The 22,889-nt window shown below is 40.9% G+C and overlaps 1 protein-coding gene across 3 annotated transcripts in view; it reads right to left on the reverse strand.

The window, feature by feature from the left end:
* roraa (RAR-related orphan receptor A, paralog a) overlaps nucleotides 1-22,889 on the reverse strand; it is a 233,049-nt gene that overhangs the window by 58,241 nt on the left and 151,919 nt on the right. The window contains exon 2 of one of the 3 annotated variants that reach the window (XM_026918892.3): nucleotides 21,670-21,699. The exons of 1 other annotated variant lie outside the window; for it this stretch is intronic. In XM_026918892.3, coding sequence (XP_026774693.1) covers nucleotides 21,670-21,699 — 30 coding nt within the window. Of the gene's footprint in view, nucleotides 1-4,243; nucleotides 4,474-21,669; nucleotides 21,700-22,889 lie in introns of those variants that run through there. One more of the 3 variants, XM_026918893.3, reaches the window with a different exon arrangement.

Here is a 22,889-nt window from a genome sequence, read left to right on the forward strand (position 1 = left end):
CTCTCTCCCGCACTCTTTCCTTCCCTCCTCTGAATTCCAAGGCTGAAAATAATCTCTTTTTTCCCTTCGTGGTGTTTGAGAGCGAAAAGCAGAGAGTGTGCAAGAGTGGATGTGTTTGTGTGTGTGGGTGTGTGTGTGTAGGTGCAGCCGGACCTGTGGTGAATGTGTTATCAGCTGAGTGCTGAGAGAAGGAGTATTCTGGCAGGCCTGAAATACAGCCTGACAGGCCGAGACTTCAAAGGCTGCGGTACAACCGTGGCCTTTAATAAAGCCTGAAAGACGATGCGGGAAATTAGCGCAAAAGTGTGAGGAACTCACCCTGAACTCCAAACAATCAAACATCACCCACTTCTTCCGTACGGCAAACATCTCGGAGCCGACCACGCAATCTGCATGGGCCTCTGTAATCAGGCGTGATTAGTTTTCTGCAGCCCCAGTTAGGCTGTGCTAAGTCTGATAAAATTAGCCCAGTGATTAAACCGAGAGAGAGGAGCGTCTGATGTAACATGGAGGAGAGAAGTATGAGTGCCATACTGACAGCTGAGCATGCAAGAAGATGGAGAGAGACAGAAAGGGAAAGTAAGAGAGAGAGAGAGAGAGAGAGAGAGAGAGAGAGAGAGAGAGGTAAAACTGGCACACACGGTCCATGCCAAACTGTCTGAGGTGCCAGAAGACGGCGAGTGTATAAGGCTGGGTGTGTCTGTGCATGGCATAGGCAATGAGGAATGGTGCCAGACTGTTACACCCTCTCCTTCTCGATAGCTCTCTCTCTTACCTGCGCATATACACACACACACACACACACACACACACACACAACTGGAGTTAAATAAAAAAAAAAAGTGTGCTCCCAGTGGCCAGTCAATATCTCATTAAGCAGCTGCCTTGCCCATGCTGGCTGGTAATACATTTCATAGCACTGACACACACTCACACAGCCTGCCAGTCATACTCTCTCTCATACACACACACACACACACACACACACCAGAATCTTTAATAATGTGTGGAAATGGTACTCAGTTATCCTCAGTGAGATGTTATAAAGTAGTACGGTCACTCAATTCTGAAAAAGAAGACGGAGCATCCGTGTGTGTGTGTGTGTGTGTGTGTCTGTGTGTGTCTGTGTGTGTGTGTGTGCGCATGTGTCCTCTGTCCAAATCCCCTGTTCTTAAGAGCCCAGAGTGCACTTCTCTCCACACTGGGTTGGAAAGCATTGCTCTCAGCCTGTGTTTTGGCAACCATAGATAGTGACGAGTGGAAATAATTTCTCCATATGTTAGAGAGAAGGTGATGATGTAAATGATTATAACATGGTCCAATTCCAGGGTTGTATTTTCTAACATTTTTAGAAAGAAAAAAAAAAAAAAGGGAAAACAGGAGAAGGAGCTTCTATTGGTAACTCAAATCAGCTGATGAGTGAGGGTAATCTTTTCCCCAGTTCAATCTGGTTGCCTTTACAGAAATATCCTACTTAACACGCATCCTCTCCTGTCAGTCAGTAATCTGGCACTTAATTTCTTAACCCTCAGTTCTGGGCTGTTTTGCTTGCATGTTTGCCTGAACTCAGTGTGTCCTCTGTGGCTAATGGGATAATGGCCAATCTTGTTAACCTATGCTGTGGCACTGAGAAACCTGGTGGATGAATAGAAAGAGAAAGAGAGAGAGAGAGAGAGAGAGAGAGAGAGAGAGCGCGAGAGACCTCAGCATGCAAATGCTGTTCGTTTGACTTTCTTTGTAACGTCTATGCTCAATCATTTCTAGTCTGGTGAGCACAAAGCACTGGAAAGCACAACTCTCACCGTCGCCTCGCTGCTCTCTTCGTCTAGTGAGACTCGCTGTGACACATTTTAATCATTTTCGGACACGTCCCTGGACTTTCCGAGCTTATCTGCGGGTTAATTAGAATGCAGACGATTCTCGCTTTCGTTCCTTCGTTCCTGTTGTTGGGTTTAGCACATCAAACATCTTTCTATAATTATGCAATAAATATTTGGAATTTTTTTCATCTTAATTGTAAGAAGAGGGCGGGTAATTTGCATGGAGTGATCAGCGGGATGTTTCCATTACAGGTAATTATACGGGCCTGAGAGGCAGCTGTGTGGCGAGGAGACTGGAGAACGGGAGAGGAGCGAGAGAACAAGAGCCGAAAAAGAAAAGGAGTGGTCATCATATAGGCTGTGGATCTGCAGGGGAGACTAATTGTGTAATTTCTACCCAAAACTGACGGTCAAAGATGGCCATGTTTCAGACCAACTCAAGGGGCAGCTTCGCAAAACAAATTCGATAATAACTACGCAATGTTTAGCATGAAAACAGTGAGTATTCAAAATGTAAATTGTAATAATTGCAGTGAAAGTGCGGCAAGGCTTTGCGTGCAATCTACAGTGTGGGAAAGTTTGTTACAAGATGTGATGAGAGATACAGTGTTGTGTTCTTCCAGTCGCATGTACTGGGTTCAGTTTTATTTTCAGCCAAGCAGCTTCTCCAATCCAACCCACAGATCAGATCCAGGGACAGGGGCTATCTTTTACACCTGCTTCATCATGCCATGCACTCTCACACACTGGCATACACACACTCAAACCCACATGCAACCATTTGCATGCTCATGAGCACTCACGCATACACACACACACACACACACACACACACACACACTTTGTGCTGGCTGCAGAAGTACAAAAAGGCAGATACAAAAACACTTCCCTACACTGACAGATGGATCTAAACCTGACTGATCCGTGTGATTGCGTAACAATCCACATTACTCAATCTGATGAACAAAGGGTAAGGTCACGGTTAGGGTTAAGGGCTAGTCGTCATTCCATTTATTGCGACTTAATTTATATGAAAGCAAATAAACTCACCCTTAAATGCACTTATTCATTTAAATCAGGTTTTTAAAAAAATACACAGGATCATATATATAGACAATACGCTGTTGTATGGTGTTGCGTGCTATGAGTGCCAATCATGGTTTGAAAAAAGATACAGGATGCACTCAGAGGGAACTCTCTCAGCTCTGCACAGACATGCAGGGTGTAAAGGGAAAAGCTAGGTGGCTATCTGCTAACACCCAATCGTTTTTTCCATTCCCACCACTTCTCACCTAATGCAAAATGACAGCTGCTCTACAGGCACTGAGTGTCCGTGTGTGTGTGTGTTTGTGTGTGCAAGAGAGTGTGTCTGAGACAGACAGAGAAAAAGAGAGAGATTTAATGGCAAAATCATACCACAGACAAGAAGCATACACAATACATGCTTGGCCTGCTGGACCCAGAAGGAGTTGGTATGAGTGTGTGCACGTGTATGATTGTGTGTGTATGATTGTGTGTGTGTGTGTGTGTGTGTGTGATGATGATGGCTGAAAATGGGAGGGGGTGAGAAGGATTAAGGATGCAGGATCAACATCAGTGTGGCGAGAAGGCACTCATCCTGCTTTCATGGCTTTGCACGCTCGCCCAGCAGGCAAAATAATAGGTCAGTGGAGCACAACACACACACACACACACACACACACAGAGCAAAATTCATTCCAATGCATTCCCTCAAGCACTCCATCAGTCCCTGAAAGTTGCACTACATGCACATGGTGCACAGTCAGACATGCCCATGCTTTAGTCTGATGCCTTCAGCTGAATAAGCATGCATGCTCCTGTGTCTGATTTTTATTAAAACGAGCTGAGCTTTATTTTTATCCCAACACTGAAAATAGACATCAGCAGCTTAACAGACTCATTTACACTTTCCACTCGACAGCCATTCGACTTTTCTCTCTCTTTCTCTCTTCCAGAGAGCTCAGTCATCCATATGAAGGAACTATAACTTCATTTTCTCACTGAGGCAGAAGCATGATGCTGCTGATGTTGCTTAGTTCCTTGCAAATAAACGCGTTTACAGTTGTCTCGCGCGCAAGCATGCATGCATGCATATATATATACACACACACACACACACACACACACACACACACACACACACACACACACACCTACTCTCACTCCTGTCGCTGCGAGGGGGAGTTGTCAGACTGTGGCTACGTGCGAAACCGCATACTAGTGCACTAAATAGTGTGCTAAAATAGTAGGATACAGCTGTACTACTATTTTGACATTAGCCGCTTTTTTAGTACATGACTACGCGCTCGCGCTCGCTCGCGGACGCCTCAGCCGTAGTGGCTCTACTTGTTACTCAGCCTCGAGTCGCAGCTGAAACACCAGAAAAGCCGTCTTAATCTTACCTTTCATCGCTGAAATCACAAAATACATCATTAAGCTCGGCGGTCCATAAGCGAGCAAAGCGGGAGCAGCGCTAGCGGATTTTCTCCCCCTGCTGTTTCGGCAGCAGCTGGCCAGCGCGCCTCTGCCGCTCCGACTCGCTCGCGCGCCACCACACCACCGTCCACGTGACTGTGACATCAACACACGGCCCGCCCTCCCTACTCCTTTGATTGGCACAGCAGGCAACGAATTGCTTTTTGGGGGCGTGACCAGGGGCGGCGCTTTTCTCCTGGCTGACTGCAGAACTCAACGGTGGAGAAGGTAAATGAAGGGGGAAGGGGGAGGGGGGATAAATAATAATAATAATAATAATAATAATAATAATAATAATAATAATAACAACCACGAGAGAGAGAGAGAGAGGATAGAAGAACACTAACAAATGAAAAGAAAGGAAAATCAGGAACGGCTTCAGTGTGTGTGAAGAGAGGGATAGTGGAGGACAGAGTAATCCCTTCTCTTTTGGTTCTGTGGCACTCTTTCTCCCTCAGCTCATGCTGATATTAATGAGGGGGCAGATGAGGTAGGATGTCTCTCCAGATGTTTTCAGAGAGAAAGCGAGAGAGAGAGAGAGAGAGTGAGATGCTGGCTGCTCTTCCTGACCTCCCTCCAGGAAGCTGGTTTCATGCTCTCCTCTCTCCCCTTCTTCTCTCCTGCCTGCTGGCAAAGTGGCTCACTCTGCCTGCCCCAGCAGCTGAGCTCCAGCAGATAGCTCAGAGAGAGAGAGAGAGAGAGAGAGAGAGAGAGAGAGAGAGAGAGAGAGAGAGAGAGAGAGAGAGAGAGAGAGAGAGAGGGAGGGAGGGAGGGGGGGCTTGCTGATCCTATCCACCGCACAGCAACTGTCTGATGAGTTTCACTCTCCAGCCAACCTTTTCATTTTCTCTCCCTCCATTACTTCCTCTGAAATCTCCACTCATCCTTTCCTTCTCTCTCTCTCTTCCTCTCCAATAATCTCCTCAGGCTCTGAACCAGTTGGCTTCTCTTGATTGTGCTCTTAGCGTAAAGCCAGCTCTGGCCAACTATCTCACTTGATTTGAAAATTTCCATAAACAAGCATGCGTTTTATTTTCCCTCAACATAAACACATATCTGCAGATATATTTCTCATGAAATGTTATCAAAAGTATGCATAATAAAAAGTGATCAGCAATCCTCAGTGAGAAAGAGCAGCAAATATCAGTCACTGAATCTCATAAATCAAAAGACATCCCTTCTGTCAAAGATGTCTTTCATTAAAGTCAAATGGTAAAAATAAAACCCGTAATCCACAGTGTTTGTTTAAAAAACAGGCACAGCAGTGCTCTCAGTTCAGTCGAGAAAAACATGCGAGCTCTCGCTCCACAGCAGATGCCGCAAATGGCAAAAATTACCGTCTGATCACAACCTCACACACAATCAATTAGAGGCAGTAAAAATAAATGAACTCATGCTATGTCAACAATGATCTGTCATCCAGCGCTACCTAATAAACAAAATGGGATTTCACTGCCTTGATTAACAAATGAGGCAAATCCTGAATCCATGCTGGGAAACGTTATAGCACGAGGGGACAGCTCGGCACAGGCTGTTAATCGTTAGCGCTAGCTATAAGAAGTTATATTGTGTCGTGTCAGACTGTGTGTTTGACCACAGAGGCATGTTTTTTAGATGAGTGGTAAGCTTCAACTGCCAGGTCTGCAGCGCTGCTTTTCTTGTGGTTGGCAGAGAGCTGCAGAGGAGTGCAGCAATAGCAACGATTCAAACAGGAGCTGCCGAGGGGAAAAAAGACTCACTAACCAGCATGTGATAGCCTCTGGGCACGTAACTCGGTCTTCAAAAAGACTGAAAGAAGACTCACAAAAGCATTCACACACCTTATCTCTCTGTTATCTAAAGATGACAGTAAGATAAATTGAAGTTTAGACTAAATGCAAGTTATCTATAATGCAGAAAAACAATCTGCATGTCTGAGGCACCGAGATGCAAAAAGTGATAGATGAAATGCAGAGAGAAAGGTGTGTCTGATTATGCATGGGTTTGTGTGTTTTCATATATGCCAATGCAGATGTGCATCTGCAGCCCACATTAGCAGACCCGTTTGTATTCCAAGAAACACTACAATCGTCAGTGTTTCCTATTTCTCAGTATTAGCCTCTCAGAGAGGTGCATACCTACAGTATCGTGACTTTAAAAAAAAAAAAAAAAAAAATGACCCACCCAGGTTATAGCTTATAACACTAAACTGTAATAATACACATCTCATCCTCTGTGTCTGTGCATCATCTCATCTTTGCTGTGTCACTAGAGATCAGTGTCTGTCTCTCTCTCTCTCCTTCTCAGCTCTCTGCGCTGGAACAGCAAAGCGGCGGCTGCAGTAGGCCGCAGAAAGAGCTGGTGTTAATGAGCGCAGCTGCTGCCAATCCAATAACAGGAAGCCTATGGAAATGTGCTGTGTAGATGCTATAAGGGCCTGGATTTTCTGTCAGTGCTTCAAAACTGCTGAACTGCTTTAAATGAAATGGAAATCCATGCACAACCATGAACACCTCACATATTTTGAATGCATCCCCACAACAACTAACAGACTATTAATTATTCCTAGGTGTTAGTACAAACTCATCTTTATATCTCTACAGATTTTGATTTGATTATTTTCCTTTATTTAAGCCAGTCTTAATCTGCTGAATTGCATAATATAATGTCGCATAACATACCATAATATAATAAAGAAAATCCATGCAGACTAATTTATTAATGCTGGTAGTGTGTATTCATTGTCAGCCAGCTTTTTTTTTTCCCAAGGATGCTTCATCAGCTCCATCTGACCGCAGCTAAGAGGGAGCAAGAGGTGGTCTGCCTTCTCCCTGACTCCTCTGTCTCTGTGGATAAATGCCGGCCCGAGTAAAGTGTCTGCTGTTCCTGTTCTGATTAATTTGAGCCAATGTATTTATTGTAAACAAGCCCTGTGGGATGGAATTCAATTGAGAGGAGATGAGGAGCAGCCACCGGTGCCCCGGAGGAGAGAGGAGAGGACCGCAGCCGATAATGGTCTCATTAGCAGTCTGTCAGTAGCCATCCTACACACGGCCTCAACACACAGCAGCTGATCTTCCAGCCTCTCCTGAGCACTGTACCATGGCTCCAGAGAGAGAGAGAGAGAGAGAGAGAGAGAGAGAGAGAGAGAGAGAGAGAGAAGGAAAGATGCACAAACCAAGACAGATTGAGAAAGAACAAGAGAGAGAGAAATTGAGGATAAAATGGATTTTAAAGAACCTTGTATTGTTAATGCACTCTAGACTACACACTTAATGGTCTACTTCAATGTGATAAGTGTGATGCACTTCACATACACTGCAAACAAAACAGACATTTTTACACACTGCTCCATACCAATCACTCAATGCCCATCTTAAAGCAAGTTATTTCTGAGCGGGGACTCATGGAGAAAAGCTCAGAGGACTTTCCTGTGATCAGACATCCAGTGAAAAATGTACAAAAACCTATGAGCGAAACAACGTATTTTACTGTGGTTTTATACATTTTGGACTAAAGGCACACAACAGCCAGTTTAACACTATAGCATCTTCATATGGTTTTCAAATTAACACATAAATAAATACTTCAAAAGTCAACAGTACACGTATTTAATATAAATATAAACCCACAATATAAAAAACCACAAAATCACAAACCCATGTGAGACATTATAAACCAATTTAAAGCTATTCCAGGCAATTTCCTGTAGCTTCCACCTGTGAGGAGGACTTCAATAAATCACTCAGACAACACGGGGAATATCTATTTTCAGGATAAATAGACAAGACTATTGGGTTTCTTTTCTTAGAGGAAAAGCAAACCATTACAATAACATTCAAAGAAAAAGGATGCGGGAGAAGATGCAGAAACGGAGCAAAGAGCCGGAGTGTGATGCGCATAAATTCCAACGACGTACTGTACTATTCATACTATTTTCATACAAACTTGTCATACTGATATCTGGTCTGAATACAACCACAAGGAACTAGACGACTTTCAGTTAAAGGTCAAATAAATGGATCTAATGACTGCTACATCACTTGCGTACATCAAAGTCTTCCTATACTAATGACTCAATAGTTAGAGTCGATGTTACTGAGGTTGTACTGGAAATATCTAAGAAAGAAAGATAAGACTTATATAGGTTCTGAACAAAAGGGCGGTCATGTGCCCTGTAGCTCATAGCATAGAAATGTGTGCCATTCCCATTCATCCATCTTTACTTACGTTAAAGTATATTCATTAAGTAGAGAAATACGTTTGATTAACAGCATTTGAACAGAGTGTCAATTGAAACACACTAACCTGAAAGACAATCTCCTATTCACTAAGTAGTGCACTATTTTCCGAGCCTGCCTTTTTGTACTAGTGTCTGTAAACATAGTGGAGAATATCCAGTGCACTCATTTAATCCCATAATGCTCTAAGATAGGTGGTGTACTAACAAAGTAACCTAGCAGCCATGAAATACCCATGATGCACTGCGTTGATCAGTTTGATTTGTGTTCACTAAGAAATACAGCGAGCTAAGAAGGCAATACCCATTCAGACTTCTCCTCAGAAATACTGTATAAGGAGCAGATTTATAGTTAACTTGGTTACTTTAATGTCCCAAGAAAATAATTGTGTGGATAATGAGTTAGTGAGTAGTGTTGCAGTAATGAGCAAACCTGTGTAACGTAGCGTATGAAATCACTTATTTAATCACTAATCCTGTTCCTTATAATAGTTACGCATACTACTCTGAATGCCAGTATAGGGAATAGTGAGTAGGAGACCATTTCAAACTAGCTTTGATGTTTTGCTTAAACAAGCTCAGATCCTCTTCTGCACAAGAGAGCATATTTGCACCAAATTAAATATAGACCCTTCCAGGTATTAATAATTTGGAGACATTTGGCAGGGACGATTTTGATAAGCCCTCTTTTGCTTGCTCTAATTGAAATTTCCATATTGCCCCAAGCAGCTATTTGGAAACTGTTTCTGCGGTCATTGCTCTGTTAGTTTTATTAGTATGAAAGGACAAGCCAATTCTTCTGTATTTGTGCAATCTGATTTTTCTGATAAAAACGACAAACAAATATGTTTACAAAGCTGCTACAGAGAAAGATAGATTGCCTTCACTGTAATCACCTAAAGGCAAACAAATTCCTCTACCAATAACCTATAAGGTATTTCACTGAAAACAGTTTCATCTGTAACCCTAAGCAGCTCTCTCTCTCTCTCTCTTTTTTTTTTTGTAAATAGGTTTAAGAGGGTGGTACTATTCATTTAATATTAACTCGCTGCACTCCAAGGCATGCCAAGATTTTGCTTGCAGTGGTGGAGGACGAGAACAGGCTTTCACACAGACACAGAGACAGTGTGGAGAGGAGAGGAAGAGGCGGCTGGTGCTACAGACACACAGCAGCATGTGGTAGAGACTGAGGCTGGCTAGGTAAGGAAGCACAGCATCCTCTTCCATTCTAATGATCCCTCACTTCCAGTCATCCCCCCCCCCCAAAAAAAAAGATAACCCATCCCTCTCTCCATGTAGCAGAGAACTGGATAAGGGAGAGGGGTGATTAGAGATGTGCCTTCGCTTCTTCCTCTCCCGCATGAAGTAGGGCAGGAGATTTTGGGTGTGATAATTATGGCCATAACTAGGCATGAGGGATTGGTAATGGTGCTGCTTATCCTTCATGAGTGTGACTGTCGCAAGGAAAAGCATGATTATTGTTTTTTTTTTTTTATACCACGCTGTTGCAGCTGCAGCGAGTTGCGGCGGCTGAAAAGGGCAGTGGGTGAGCATGGCCTTTGAGGAGAGAACTTAACGAATGAAGTTCATTATTGAGAAGCATACCAGGGAGACCCCCTGGAGTATGTGATGGATGACCTCACGTCAATAAAACACACACACACACACGCGCGTGCACTCGGCTACATGTGCACACACACACACAAGGTTTGTCTTACAATCCTTGTGAGGACCTTCAGTTGACATAATTATTAATGCATTATTAAAGCAGCTATTTAATGCTATACCTAACCCTAATCTAAATCTAACCACAACCTTAATCGCAGTAACCAAAAGAAACTTTTTGGCTCTTTTTATTTTTAAACAAACAGTTTTTGTTACAGAAAGAAAAAAAGAAGAAAAAAAAGGCAGTTTTCCTCATGGGGGCTAGCCAAGTGTCCCCACAAGGTCAGACCATATTTCTATCCTTTGATTCACTCCAAGATACAAAAGCATGCCCACACAAACACACACACACACACACACACCTTCAAATCCATTCAACAATAGGTCTATCTGAAGGAGTGAAGGAGAGAAAGAGGTAAACTTAACTAGTGTAATTTCTATTTCTTACCAGTGAAAACATAAAAAAATATACAGAAAACACCATATGCAACAACATGGCATTCAAATGAAATGTTAATGAAATCAGTAAAGAACTAATGGACTTAATTCTCTTAGCTATGCAGTGAAAAACGTTTTAAAAAATATGATAATTTGTTACATGCCAAGACTTGCCTTTGTCTGCTAAGACTAATTTATTTTAAATCACAGGTCTTTTTTTCTTTCTAATGGAGAGGAATGGACCGTAGAGGCCTCCCACCTCCCATAGCCCATATTACACTCATTTATTAAAATCACCATTGTCTTGGAGTGAAAATAACTTTCTTTTTAAAACACCCTGTCTATTAAGACAGGAGCCCACCAGAGGGACAGGCTTTCCTCTGAAGATTGAGGGAGATCTTCAGGCTATTCTGCTTTCTCCTTCAGCCTTACTGTTAAACCCTAGGTTACCATGTTCGCTTTTTTCCCTTTTTTGGCGGTACCTAGTATCTACCCTCTCTTTTACTGTTGACTTATGAGGATGCCATGGGTGTGTGTGAGCGATTCATCAAAGCCCTGCTACTACACACACCCTGCACACATTAGTAATGTTCTCCACCGAGGAGGAAGGCCTGTCACAACTCTCTCACCCTAAAAACCTTTGAGCAAGGTAGGTCGCACAGAGGCCTCTGCATCTGGCCCACTTTTAGTCTTTCACAGCACCTTTAAGTTTCCTCGGCCTGGCCACGTGCAGCACGGCTGTGGCCATGACATATCTCGGCTACATACCTGACTATACATTGTTCAATATGGACAACATGGTCAATTGATTTAGTGGAAAAAAGGTTGTAGTGATGCTTTCATGTGTCCTTTACTACAAACCCAGAGTAGGCCTAATGTTTTCTAGAAACATTAATAATCCCAAAATTGCATCTACTTCCCATAAATGAAAAGTTCAAAAAATTTAAATGCCAAAAATCTTGAAATGCCACAAACATAACCAGCATTTTTTCCCCATGGTGTTTGGGCAGATGTAGTCTCAGGCTCAGACGTTCCGCCCACAGCCCACGATGCATCTTATACTGATTGTACACTTAGCTTATTTTTAAACACCTCAACACAAAATGCAATGCAAAAGTTTAATTTGAAATAATTACCAAAATATCCTCAGGTATTTGCTGACGAGCTACAGGAATGGTCTACAGATGGTCATTTCCATGAGTCATGTGGCCTCTTCCTGGAAATCTTGCTTTGGAGACTAGGGCAGATACTGCCAAGTGAGCTTACCCAATGGTTTGGACTATAAAAGCTGGACCGAAGGCTTTATGCATGAGATTAACCACAGAAATAATTAGGGAGTGTTTCTAATGGGTTGGGATCATTATGTAAGGAAAAACGTCACCTAAGGCATATTCAGTGGCCAAGAAGTGTGACTGACTGCAAGTATGTGTGTCAGATTAGCTATTATCTGGCAATCATGAATTTCACGCACAGCCACATGTTGAGAGCGTTGAGCTGTGAGATTCAGGCAAAAAAATGGTAAAAAAAAAAAAAAATGCAGGTAAAAAATTGTTAAATCTATAAAAGTATTGTAGTGTTTGGATTAGCATTTGATGGAGAAAAATTAATAATCATTCTAGAGGGTTATTAAAGACATTAACAATCAGCACCATTGTGCTGTTACACTGCTGTTTTTTTTTCTCACATTCATACATACGTAGTGTTACAGGTTTAGTGCTTGGTCATGTATATTACTGTTCAGTTATTTTCATTAGTGCCAATTTGTACACAGTAGCTAAAAACCAATCAACCAATCATTTTTGTTTTAAGGTATTTGGGAATTGTCACCCTGTAATGTATTATTCTCACACTGTGACCTCTATTCGATTTTCCTATTATAATTAACAAATACTGATGTTCTCAAAATATAGCCATGATTTCAGAACTAATGAATAACAAACGCAAAAGAAAACAGTAGAAATCTGTAATGTCCTTAAAGTTGTTCCATCATACTACACAGAAAGAAATTTAATTAAAACACCTAATACAGCTCTACAAGCAAACAAAAATGTTTTTACGTCTGTCATTTTATTTCAGTAGATTAGGTGAGAAAAGGTTATTTAAACCCAAAGCAGAGGATTAAAGGATAAAATAGCTGGGTGTCTTATGTGTGTGTGTGTGTGTGTGTGTGTTTGCGTGCAGACATGATTCAGTAATCTAGCAAAAACCGAAAAACCACCGGCCACTTACTGTATGAGAGAGAGAAAAAAAACCTCATTAAATCACAACATATACACACTGTATGTATGTATAATGAAAGAATGAACACTAGTTAACCTATAAGACAAAAAAAAAAGTATATACAGATAGTCACCTTAGACATTCAAATTTGCTATGCAAAAGAAAAGCAATGCTAACTAGAAGTCACTTTTTATTGTTTATTTATTTATTTATTATTGGTCATATATCATTTTATTAGCTGTTTGACATGTGGTGCCTCTTTAATTACACAGAATTCCTTCTTATCTTAGCCACCCTATGACACCCTATGAAAGTTGTGTGAATTATGCAAGCAGAAATTATTGAGGTGAGCTCTTTAATGACCATGTAGTGAGAAATGATCTTGATATTTGCAGCAAGCTCAGCATATCATTAGGGAGGCTGCCACTTAATCAGCACCGCGCCTGCCCTACAGAGGTGTAAGCACTGCACAGGTGGAGTGGGCAAAGACAACAGCCTGCACATTAATGCATACGAGCTGGAGGAAGTGGAGTGAGAGACAGAGGAAGAGGGAGAATAGGGGAAAATGGGGGAAAAGAGAGAGATAGACATATAGACATAGCAGTGCACTCTGTTCTGTCTCTCTCTGTCTCTCTCTCTCTCTCTCTCTCTCTCTCACACACACACACACACACACACACACACACACACACACACACACACACAATGTCTTTATCTGTCTCTCAGCCTTTAATGATGGAAGTCAATCATAATTAGGTATAAAGATCTGCATGCCTGTATTGCAGATACACTCTCGCTGTACATTGGGTTAACTTGCTTCACCTTAGTGCACATTCATCCCTACTGTTGTTTTACAAAAATTAATTTACCTCGCCTCAAATGCACACACACACATACACACACACACGCTGAGAAGGCTTAAATTGTCTTTTGTTCACACGGTATAATTATCACTTAAATGTAGACATCTGCATAGTTTCTTAGTTTCTTCTCCAGTATTGCATTTTTGCATGATAATTATAGGTCTCATTATTTCAGCAGCACATAATCACAGCTGTACTTTTATACTCACTGCTGTTTTAAATCAAATATTAAAATCATGTTTTTGATGGAGAATAATAGTCCAGCATTGAAAACCCCAATATGCTTACAGATGGTTACCTTGAAGGCAAATTAGGCATAAAAATCAAGCCCATTGGTCTGTATAACTACTAATACAAGACAGAGATTTGTATGGGAGTTCATATATGTTTTGCTTTTTTGTCCTTATTACAACAGTGATGAATGAAAGCATTAAGAAACAGTGTGTAATTAGGTGTTGTTCTGGCAATATTTAGTGACAGTACCACAGGTCAGTAGTAAAGCTTCATATAGAAAGTACTGGAGACAGTATATGCACACACACTTAGACATGTGCAGCAGGGGCTCTCTAATGACACAAGGATGTTTCAACAGTGGCATCTTAAACATAAGCAGGGGAAGTCAGGGACGATTATTTCAGTTGGAGCCTTATGACCTTTGCCTCTGTCCTGCTCATCATGAGCTTGTGGGCTGCTGGACAAATAAGTGATAAGCTGTGATAACTTGCTCCAAGGCCACCGACTCTACCACACACAGAGCCATCACAATGCCGGAGTGTGTCATACACACCTCATCTTCCCAGCTATGGCTACAGATTGCCCACACATATCCACACTTTGTCAGCTATCCTAGCAGATGGGATGCCTTATTTTAGCAAGCGCTCATGCAGCTTCTGTTTGTGTGATGTGTATCTTTCATTGGTGTTTGGCTGGTCCGACAGAGCTGCACAACAAGGCCTTTCAGGTTAAGAAGACACACAAAGGGATGGACAGACAGTAGAAAAGCTGACAAAGCTGAAGTCTCACACAATGCCGCTGAGGGAGGATTCAGATTAAGTGGTTACAAAGAACCAAGGTGGTCCAGTACATTTAGCCGAGGAACTCTTACTGCATCAGCAGACACGTCCGGCCCTCAGCCTTTTCCTGCACAACAACAAAGCTGCCGCGGTGCCTTCCATCAATGCCCAGCCTCTTTCTTTCAACCCCTCTAACCATGAGCAGCAGGTACAAAAAGACTGGCTTCATTTTGAACAACTTATGCAAACAAAGTTCATTCACAAAGGCCTATTTGAGATTTCACAAAATTGCCAGCAAATAAAAAAAAAACCATAAAAAAATGCGTGTGCTGAAAAATGAGGGCCTGTCATATTGTGTAGATGGAAGAAAAAGTAGAGAGAGGAAAGAAAAGAAAAGGATAAAAATCAAGCCGTCCTGCTTTACGACAAATAGATATCTCTATTGATTTCCTTTTTGCTGTGGCGGCCCATCCTTCTCCGTTGTGATTATACTGACCTATTTCAGATAAAAAAAATGGCTGACTATTATGGATTAAAGCAAAGCATCCAAAAGGAAAAAAATCTTTCCATGAAACAAACAAATAGACAAAGATGAAACATAATTTATTGTTAAAATTGGAGGCTGTCAAATAGAGTGAAGTGCTTTTTCTTCCCTCTGAGCGTCTCTTGTTATTTGAGGTAGAAAACCTCACGTTTCTGTGGCATGCTGAGAATGAAATTGCTTCGGCAAAGAGCACACTTTGGAGATGTTCTGCTGATTTTAAACAACCCTTTCTCTGGAAGATCGCAACCATTTTGGCTTCATTTAATGTACACTAAGATTACTGCTACAATGCTTCAGGGGGGAAAAAACCCTACACGCTGTCATCATCCTGACAAACATATAGCGTATACAAAGCAAAACACTTTGTCGTATATCTGTCTTGATGAAAGTGAAAAAGATATTGCTGGTTATAATGTGCTGCAAAGTGACACGTGCTGTATAATAACAGCACCACAGCTCATAATCAGCCTTTTCCTACCGACTACCTGTACATCTCTGTTGACTATCCCGAGCTTCAGCTACACAGTCTCTCAAGATTAGTGCCTATGTTGCACAGCTTTCACCAGAGAGTTTCGCATATCCGTTTTTCTGACATACCAAGACAGCACAAATTCAAACAACGCTTGTGCTGCTGCATTCTGAATCACGTACTTGCCCTGGGCTTTACAGGAGTACACAAGTATATCAACTATACAATATATTATGTCTCCAGAGTGTGTGTACTGCAAGACAGGATGTGTAAATCCTCATAGTCTTACATTCCACCCCCCCCACCTTAAATAATCTGAGCTCCAGAGAATAACTTGAACACATACATTTACTACAGTGATAAATTCAAAAACAGTTTACAACATATCACACACTGGAGACAAGGACCAACCCGTCATAGCCGGTTGCTATCAAGCTAACTTGCCAACCATAAACAGTAACAAAACATTCATCTAAAAGATAATTACCATTTCAAAGGTCCCAGTGTTTTCAAATCTATCACAATGTTTCTAAAGAACAGCATAGTCTCTAAATTTCTATCATAGTGTTTCTACAGAACAGAAGTCTTCAACGGTCTATCACAGTGTTTCCACAGAACAGCACAGTCTCTAAATTTCTATCACAGTGTTTCTACAGAACAGCACAGCCTCCACACTTCTATCACAGTGTTTCTATAGAACAGCACAGTCTCTAAATTTCTATCACAGTGTTTCTACAGAACAGCACAGTCTCTAAATTTCTATCACAGTGTTTCTACAGAACAGCACAGTCTCTAAATTTCTATCACAGTGTTTCTACAGAACAGCACAGTCTCTAAATTTCTATCACAGTGTTTCTACAGAACAGCACAGTCTCTAAATTTCTATCACAGTGTTTCTGTAGAACAGCACAGTCTCCAAATCTCTATCACAGTGTCTCTAAAGAACAGCACAGTCTCCAAAGCTTTATCACAGTGTCTCTACAGAACAGCACAGTCTCCAATGCTGTCACATTGCCTCAAATGCAGCAAATGTAAAAAATCTTTCTTTATGGCATCGCTATTAACTGCACAAAAATAATGGGAGTAATTGTGATCCATTCAATTCAGCTTGATAGCTCTAATTTGTATATTACAAATACAGCGTGATTGTAAGACAGTGTTTATTTGTCTATTCCCTCTTACAGGTTTGCATAAGTGGGTTGTTTTCTGTAAAACATCTGCTTTATATGAGAAGGAGCATAACAATACGCTAATTCTTCAGCTCAATGCCGACCAGTTTAATGATAGCCCTAGGGCTGTTGAGTACTTTCAGATTTCGGTGAAGTTGGCTGTCTTAATCATTTGATTGAGATAAGCGAGGCTGCCTCTCTAAGAGTCTCACAGCACTCAATGGGAAGGTAAACAAATGAAGGAGCAGGGGTTAGGCGATGCTTCTCAATAAGCCTAGTCTGTCTGGGCTTACCGCCTGTCTGCACTATGGAGATAGATAAGCCCTGACTGCACTTCGCCCTTGCTTTTTCCCTTTCTCTCACAGTCTCTCTCTCTCTCTCTCTCTCTCTCTCTCTTTGGATCGATGACTCTGCTTCCCCATGGTCCTGACTAACCCAAGTGTAATTCAAATAAGCTTCTCTAACATGGCTATGACTGCCATTCTGGCAAGACTTTTGTGCACAAATAAGCAAATACTTCATTTGCTCAATACATGCCATCTATGACTAACTAGACATCAGGCACAATATGTTAGGAAGAGTAATTCACTTCAGAATAACAAAACACATACACACAACACTGAGTCAATTCATCTTTAGCATATTGAACATGTTCAACCTGAAGTCTTTGACAAATTCCCAACGTTATAAAAATATAATTTATTTTCGAAACAAATCGAGTGTTGCATGCTTGTCATTTATTGTTATTTGATGTTTATTTATGGTAGGAAGTGCAACTGGGACCAAATCCTCAATTATATGCACCAGCTACTAGAAAACCAAGCGTGCCTAATAAACTTGGATAATACAAACTCAAATCTAGCGATATGAAAGTAAAAGTATATTAGAAGTGCAATAAAAAATGTAAAATATTCAATGATTTCAGGAGGATTTAGTCCAAAAATATGTGCTACATTAAGAAAAAAGATTAACTTGAGGAGATTTTCCAGGTGTACTATGTGTCTAATTTAGTTACAAAGGTTTACAAATAGACTTTGGACTTTAGCACAGCGAACAGACACTCTGATACTGCAGAGCTGCTATCTGTGCAGTAAGCAGAAATGATTACACACAGAAGACCCAAGATCATGAGGGTGTCATGAGGGACACATGCACACGTACACAAATGAGAAATAAGGGCCTGTGCAATCTTGTATAATCAGCTTGCACCCCTTATCAGCAATTCTTGTCATCTCCACAACAGGTTATAACAATACTAACTGCTCACACAGACACACAGAACTTTTCTCCTGGAAAAACAGACAGCACACTACAGTAGAAATACGTACTACACACACACACACACACACACACACACACACACACTAAAATGGTATGCAGGCAATTATACATTAATAATGGGCAATACAGCATCTCCTGACAATATGGGGAATACATAATCTGCTTCAATTTAATTAATGAAATAAATAATGTTTCATAGAAAATTAGTCACTGCATGCTAGATCATCATTTCCTTAGTATTTTAATCCAGACCTGACACTTTCTACAGTCTAACAGCACTGTTTTATCTAAGACACCCAGCTGACAGAATGGACTTCATGCTTTTGAGGAGAACTAAGCAAACACATAGCTCAATATATCTCCTGGGTTCAAACATAAAGCAAAACTGTATGATACTGAACTGTGAATTGCCATGTATGGAGAATTATATGCAAGTTTTTGAACGGCAGAAGAAAAAAAAGAAGAAAAAAAAACCATTCATCTCACTGGAGAACTTCAAAGAACTGAATTCAAAGAAAGAAGCTCTTTCCATGGATTTATTTCATGAACATGAATTTGCTACACTCAAACTCCACCCAAAGTTCTTTCTTCAAGAAAAGCAGTGCTGGGTAAAAAAGCAGTGAATGGAGGGGTAAGTGGCCATATCAGTGGTCATCAAGAAGAAGAGTGAAGTATCTATTATCTCCCAGAGAGGACTTCTTTTTTATTACAGGTCGAGCTGTGTGGGAGAGCCCCTCTGCAAGGGGCTTGATTACTCAGGCAAGAGTGGAAAAATGAGCTGAAGGAGTGTATTCAATGTGTGTGTGTGTGTGTGTGTGTGAGAGAGAGAGATAGAATACATGCCCCATTTCCAAGGATTCCCTCTGTATCTCTACAGTCTCTAAGTGCAAAATACTCTAAGTGCAAAAGTCTGCATAACCTTAGGACAAAATTAAGAAGACAAAGAAACCCACTTTATAGCAAAAAGATATTTGGTGTGTTAGGGTTCACAGATGTTCACAGATTTTCTTAATAAATTTGGGTTTTTTCTGTCGATTGCCTTTCTGAATCACATTTTTTATCATTTGAGTAGGTTTGGCTTGAATATTTGCCTCCCTTTCCTATTTTCATTGACATCTATTCTACCTCTGCCAGATTCCTTGACTGAATTTTTGGCAAATTTTCTCCTTAACATATCTGCTAGCATGCTGCTAGATGTCATAGACTGCTTTTTATTATTATTTTTTTTAAACAGGTCTGGAGACAGAGATTGTAATTAACACAGAGACCTCCAGAATTTTTGGCACTGTTCATAAAAATGAGCAAAAATGTTTATATAAATTAAACCCTTCCTGGAAGAACTTCACAAACTGCACAGACTCAAGCTTACCAAGAGTCATTAGAAGTGCAACTGGCATTGTGTATTGTGGTCAGATGAAACCAAACACTTGGTCACGAACACCATTAGAACGTTTGGCAACAAAAGGGAACTTCATACAGTTAAAGCCCACTGTAAAATACAGTGGAAGATTTTGTGACTGGTGGTTGATGGGCTCTGGTGAAGATTGATGGCATCATGAATTCTGCTAACTACCAGGACATTTCAGCTCAAAGCCTGGTTTTCCTTTGCCAGAAGATTCAAACCTGGCCAACAAGAAGAGCCAAACATACTATCAAATCAAAACAAAAACAAATGTTTAAAGAATCACAAAATCAGTGTCTTGCAATGACGGTCTCAGTCTCCAGATTTGTCTCCTACTGAAAAAGGAGTGTGGTCCACATGCACAACCCTGAGAATATAAAGGAGCTTAAAATATTCTGCATATATAGGAGCTGACCAAGATCCCTCAAGTGTTGCCAACCTTGTTGGACATTCCCAGAAGAGACTCTCTAGTCTCTCCAGGGCAGACGTCACAAAATATTAATTGTAAGAGTTCTGATAATGAAATTTTTTATAAGTTATATATAATTCTGGAGGGTGCTGTAACTGTGACTATTTATTTTGTTTCATTCCTCTTGTTTTTGCCTTATATTTTGGACCGTTCTCTTGTTGCATATGATTTTTTTTAAATTTATTGAAATTCTTTTCATTTGAAGATAAATTGTAAAATCGAGGCACATTTTCCTTTATTTCCATTCAAATAACATGGGGGATGCAAACATTTGCACATGCAAATGTTTGCAATGGACTATGTATGCAATGGACTATAGATTGTAAATAGCGAATTTGACTTTCAAATGGTATACAAACTGTAAAAAAAAAAAACTACTTTATCTTCCATATCTTCCATTAACTGAGGCAAATACTGAATTACATGTTCTTACTGAGGTGTTACTCAGCTGTTAGAACATGACAGACATAACCCAACCCTCATTAGCACTTTACAGTCGATGAAAATGTCTGTTCTCCTTGTAACTGACAAGACCTTTCCTCCCACTATTACATGTCCTTTGAATCATCTCTACTGCACAGCATGGCTTTGACCCAGGACCTCAGTGCCAGCATGCCTCCACTGCACTTCTCTCTCTTTCTCTCTCTCTCTCACTCTCTCTCTCTCTCTCTCTCTCTCTCACTCTCTCTCCTCTCACCCAGTGACACGCGTCATTACCATTTCTTTCACTGAGATTAAATAGTGTGGTCCAGACTGTGTCCGTGGCTTTGAACCTGCTCTTCTGAAACATGCTCTTTGATTTCGCTTCCTCGCTCTTAAGCAGGGGCAATCGGGGCTCTAATTAAGATAGCAGTAGGCCATTGGATAAAAGGAAGAAAGACTAACACTCTTTACTTGAGCAGAATATGGGAAAAACTGTCAAATATATTCCTTTAATTTAAAAAAAAAAAAAAAGAGTGACCAAGCAAAGATATCTCACAGGATGGTGAATTTATATGGAATTAAAAGTGCTGGTATTGTTTAAAATTCCAGTGGAACTCGTGGTTTTTTTGAAAAAAAAAAAAAAAAAAAATCCTTAATTATATCTGCATTGCTTTAGGCCTATTATCATATCAAAGTTTCATCGTAGTCTATTTGCTTATTGCCCACTGCATCCTGCAACAGCTTTTTGAAGGAGGAGACTGGAGATAAAAACTTAATCCGCAAGATTTGCACGCTCTCTCCTGCTCTGAGCTGATGTGTATCTCCTCAAGCTAGAATGTGAAAGGCAGTTCACAGTTTTTAACCTCCCTCACAAAGGTCACATGCAAACCACATCCTTGTTTTTCAGTTGCAAGCAGAACAGACAACAGAATGCTGCCAGAAAGAGCTGGAATGAAACAGTCATATGATCTGTTTGAACAAACTGGATCTGTTCATCTGGCCATTATAGAAAGGCCTCCTGATACAGACTTGAAATGGAAGGGTCTCAATTTCATAACCAACCATCAAAATCATTTTAACTACTAAAAACAGGCTTGTTCTTCTTTTAAGCTCTTACATTTTGAATCTTGTAAACCCATTAAAAAAACTGAAGCTTGTGTAGAATAGTCAGTACTCACAAGTATGTGTCTTCTTTGTTACTGAAATACCTGAAAAACAGAGGAAACCCTTGTTAAACACACTTACATATACATTACGTTAACAGCATTTAGCAGACGCCCTCATCCAGAGTGACTTACATAAGTGCTTTGTAGTCTCTGTCAAAATCATATCCTTATGCCTGTATAAATACAGTAGGTCAGGGTCTAAGAAAACTATCAAGCTAAAACCATGGTAGAGAGGAGTTAGTACAACATCTTGGTACAGCAAAAACAGTACAAGCTAAGTTTTTTTTAAAGTTAGTTAATTATTCATTCATTAATAAAGAGTAACCTCTTTATTCTGGTCAGGGTCATGGTGGATACAGAGCCTATCCTGGGAACACTGGGCATGAGGTGGGCATACACCCTGGATGGAACGCCAATCCATCGCATGACACCATGCACACACACTCACACCTAGGGGCAATTTAGAGTCGTCAATCCACCTACTGACATATTTCTAGGAGGAAACCCAAACAAACATATAACAATAACAACAAAAAAAAACTTTGTTCCTCAAAAGAGCAGTTGAGAGACGTATCAAAATGCAGCACAAACAGCCTTGTTGAATGTAGAAACTCTAAGTCCTGACATTGACCCGAGGCCAAAGGCGGCTGTTGACTGTGACAAAGTTGCTCAGTGCTGCCACAGGCTGTGCCCAGGCAAGGTCAAACAGGTCAGCATGCAGTCACAATACCAACCAGCCAATTGCCTCACTGTCATGGCTGACCTCTGCGTGATGAAAATGAAGAGTGGGGCATGTGTGGAATGCTAGGCAGACCTGTGAGTGTTCTCTCGGGCGGTAATCAGAGCCCACGGGCTATGAGTGCATCTTTACACCTGACCTAACAAACCACTATATTGTACTACATTGTGATCGAGAGACAGTGTGCTGTGGATTTGTTCTTTCATTGGTCTGCTGATCCCTGGACGTGTTCAGTGTGATGTGTATTTACTGAACATACTGTCTGTCTTATGCATATGTGTATATTCCAGTGTGGTGAGGTGATGGTGCCAGGCTGTGGATACCATGTTTCACTACAAGTTGCATCTGAAACTCTATGGGAACACTAAGCTGACAGAAAAAGTGGCACTGAAGTAAAAAAATGAGGCAGTAATCCTCCTGAAACTCCTGCCTACAATTAAAATCACACAGCAGTCAGCATCAGCTTTAGCCTCCTTTAGCCATGATGTCAAGA

Source organism: Pangasianodon hypophthalmus, chromosome 9, assembly GCF_027358585.1.
Source record: "Pangasianodon hypophthalmus isolate fPanHyp1 chromosome 9, fPanHyp1.pri, whole genome shotgun sequence".
Lineage (NCBI taxonomy): Eukaryota > Metazoa > Chordata > Actinopteri > Siluriformes > Pangasiidae > Pangasianodon > Pangasianodon hypophthalmus.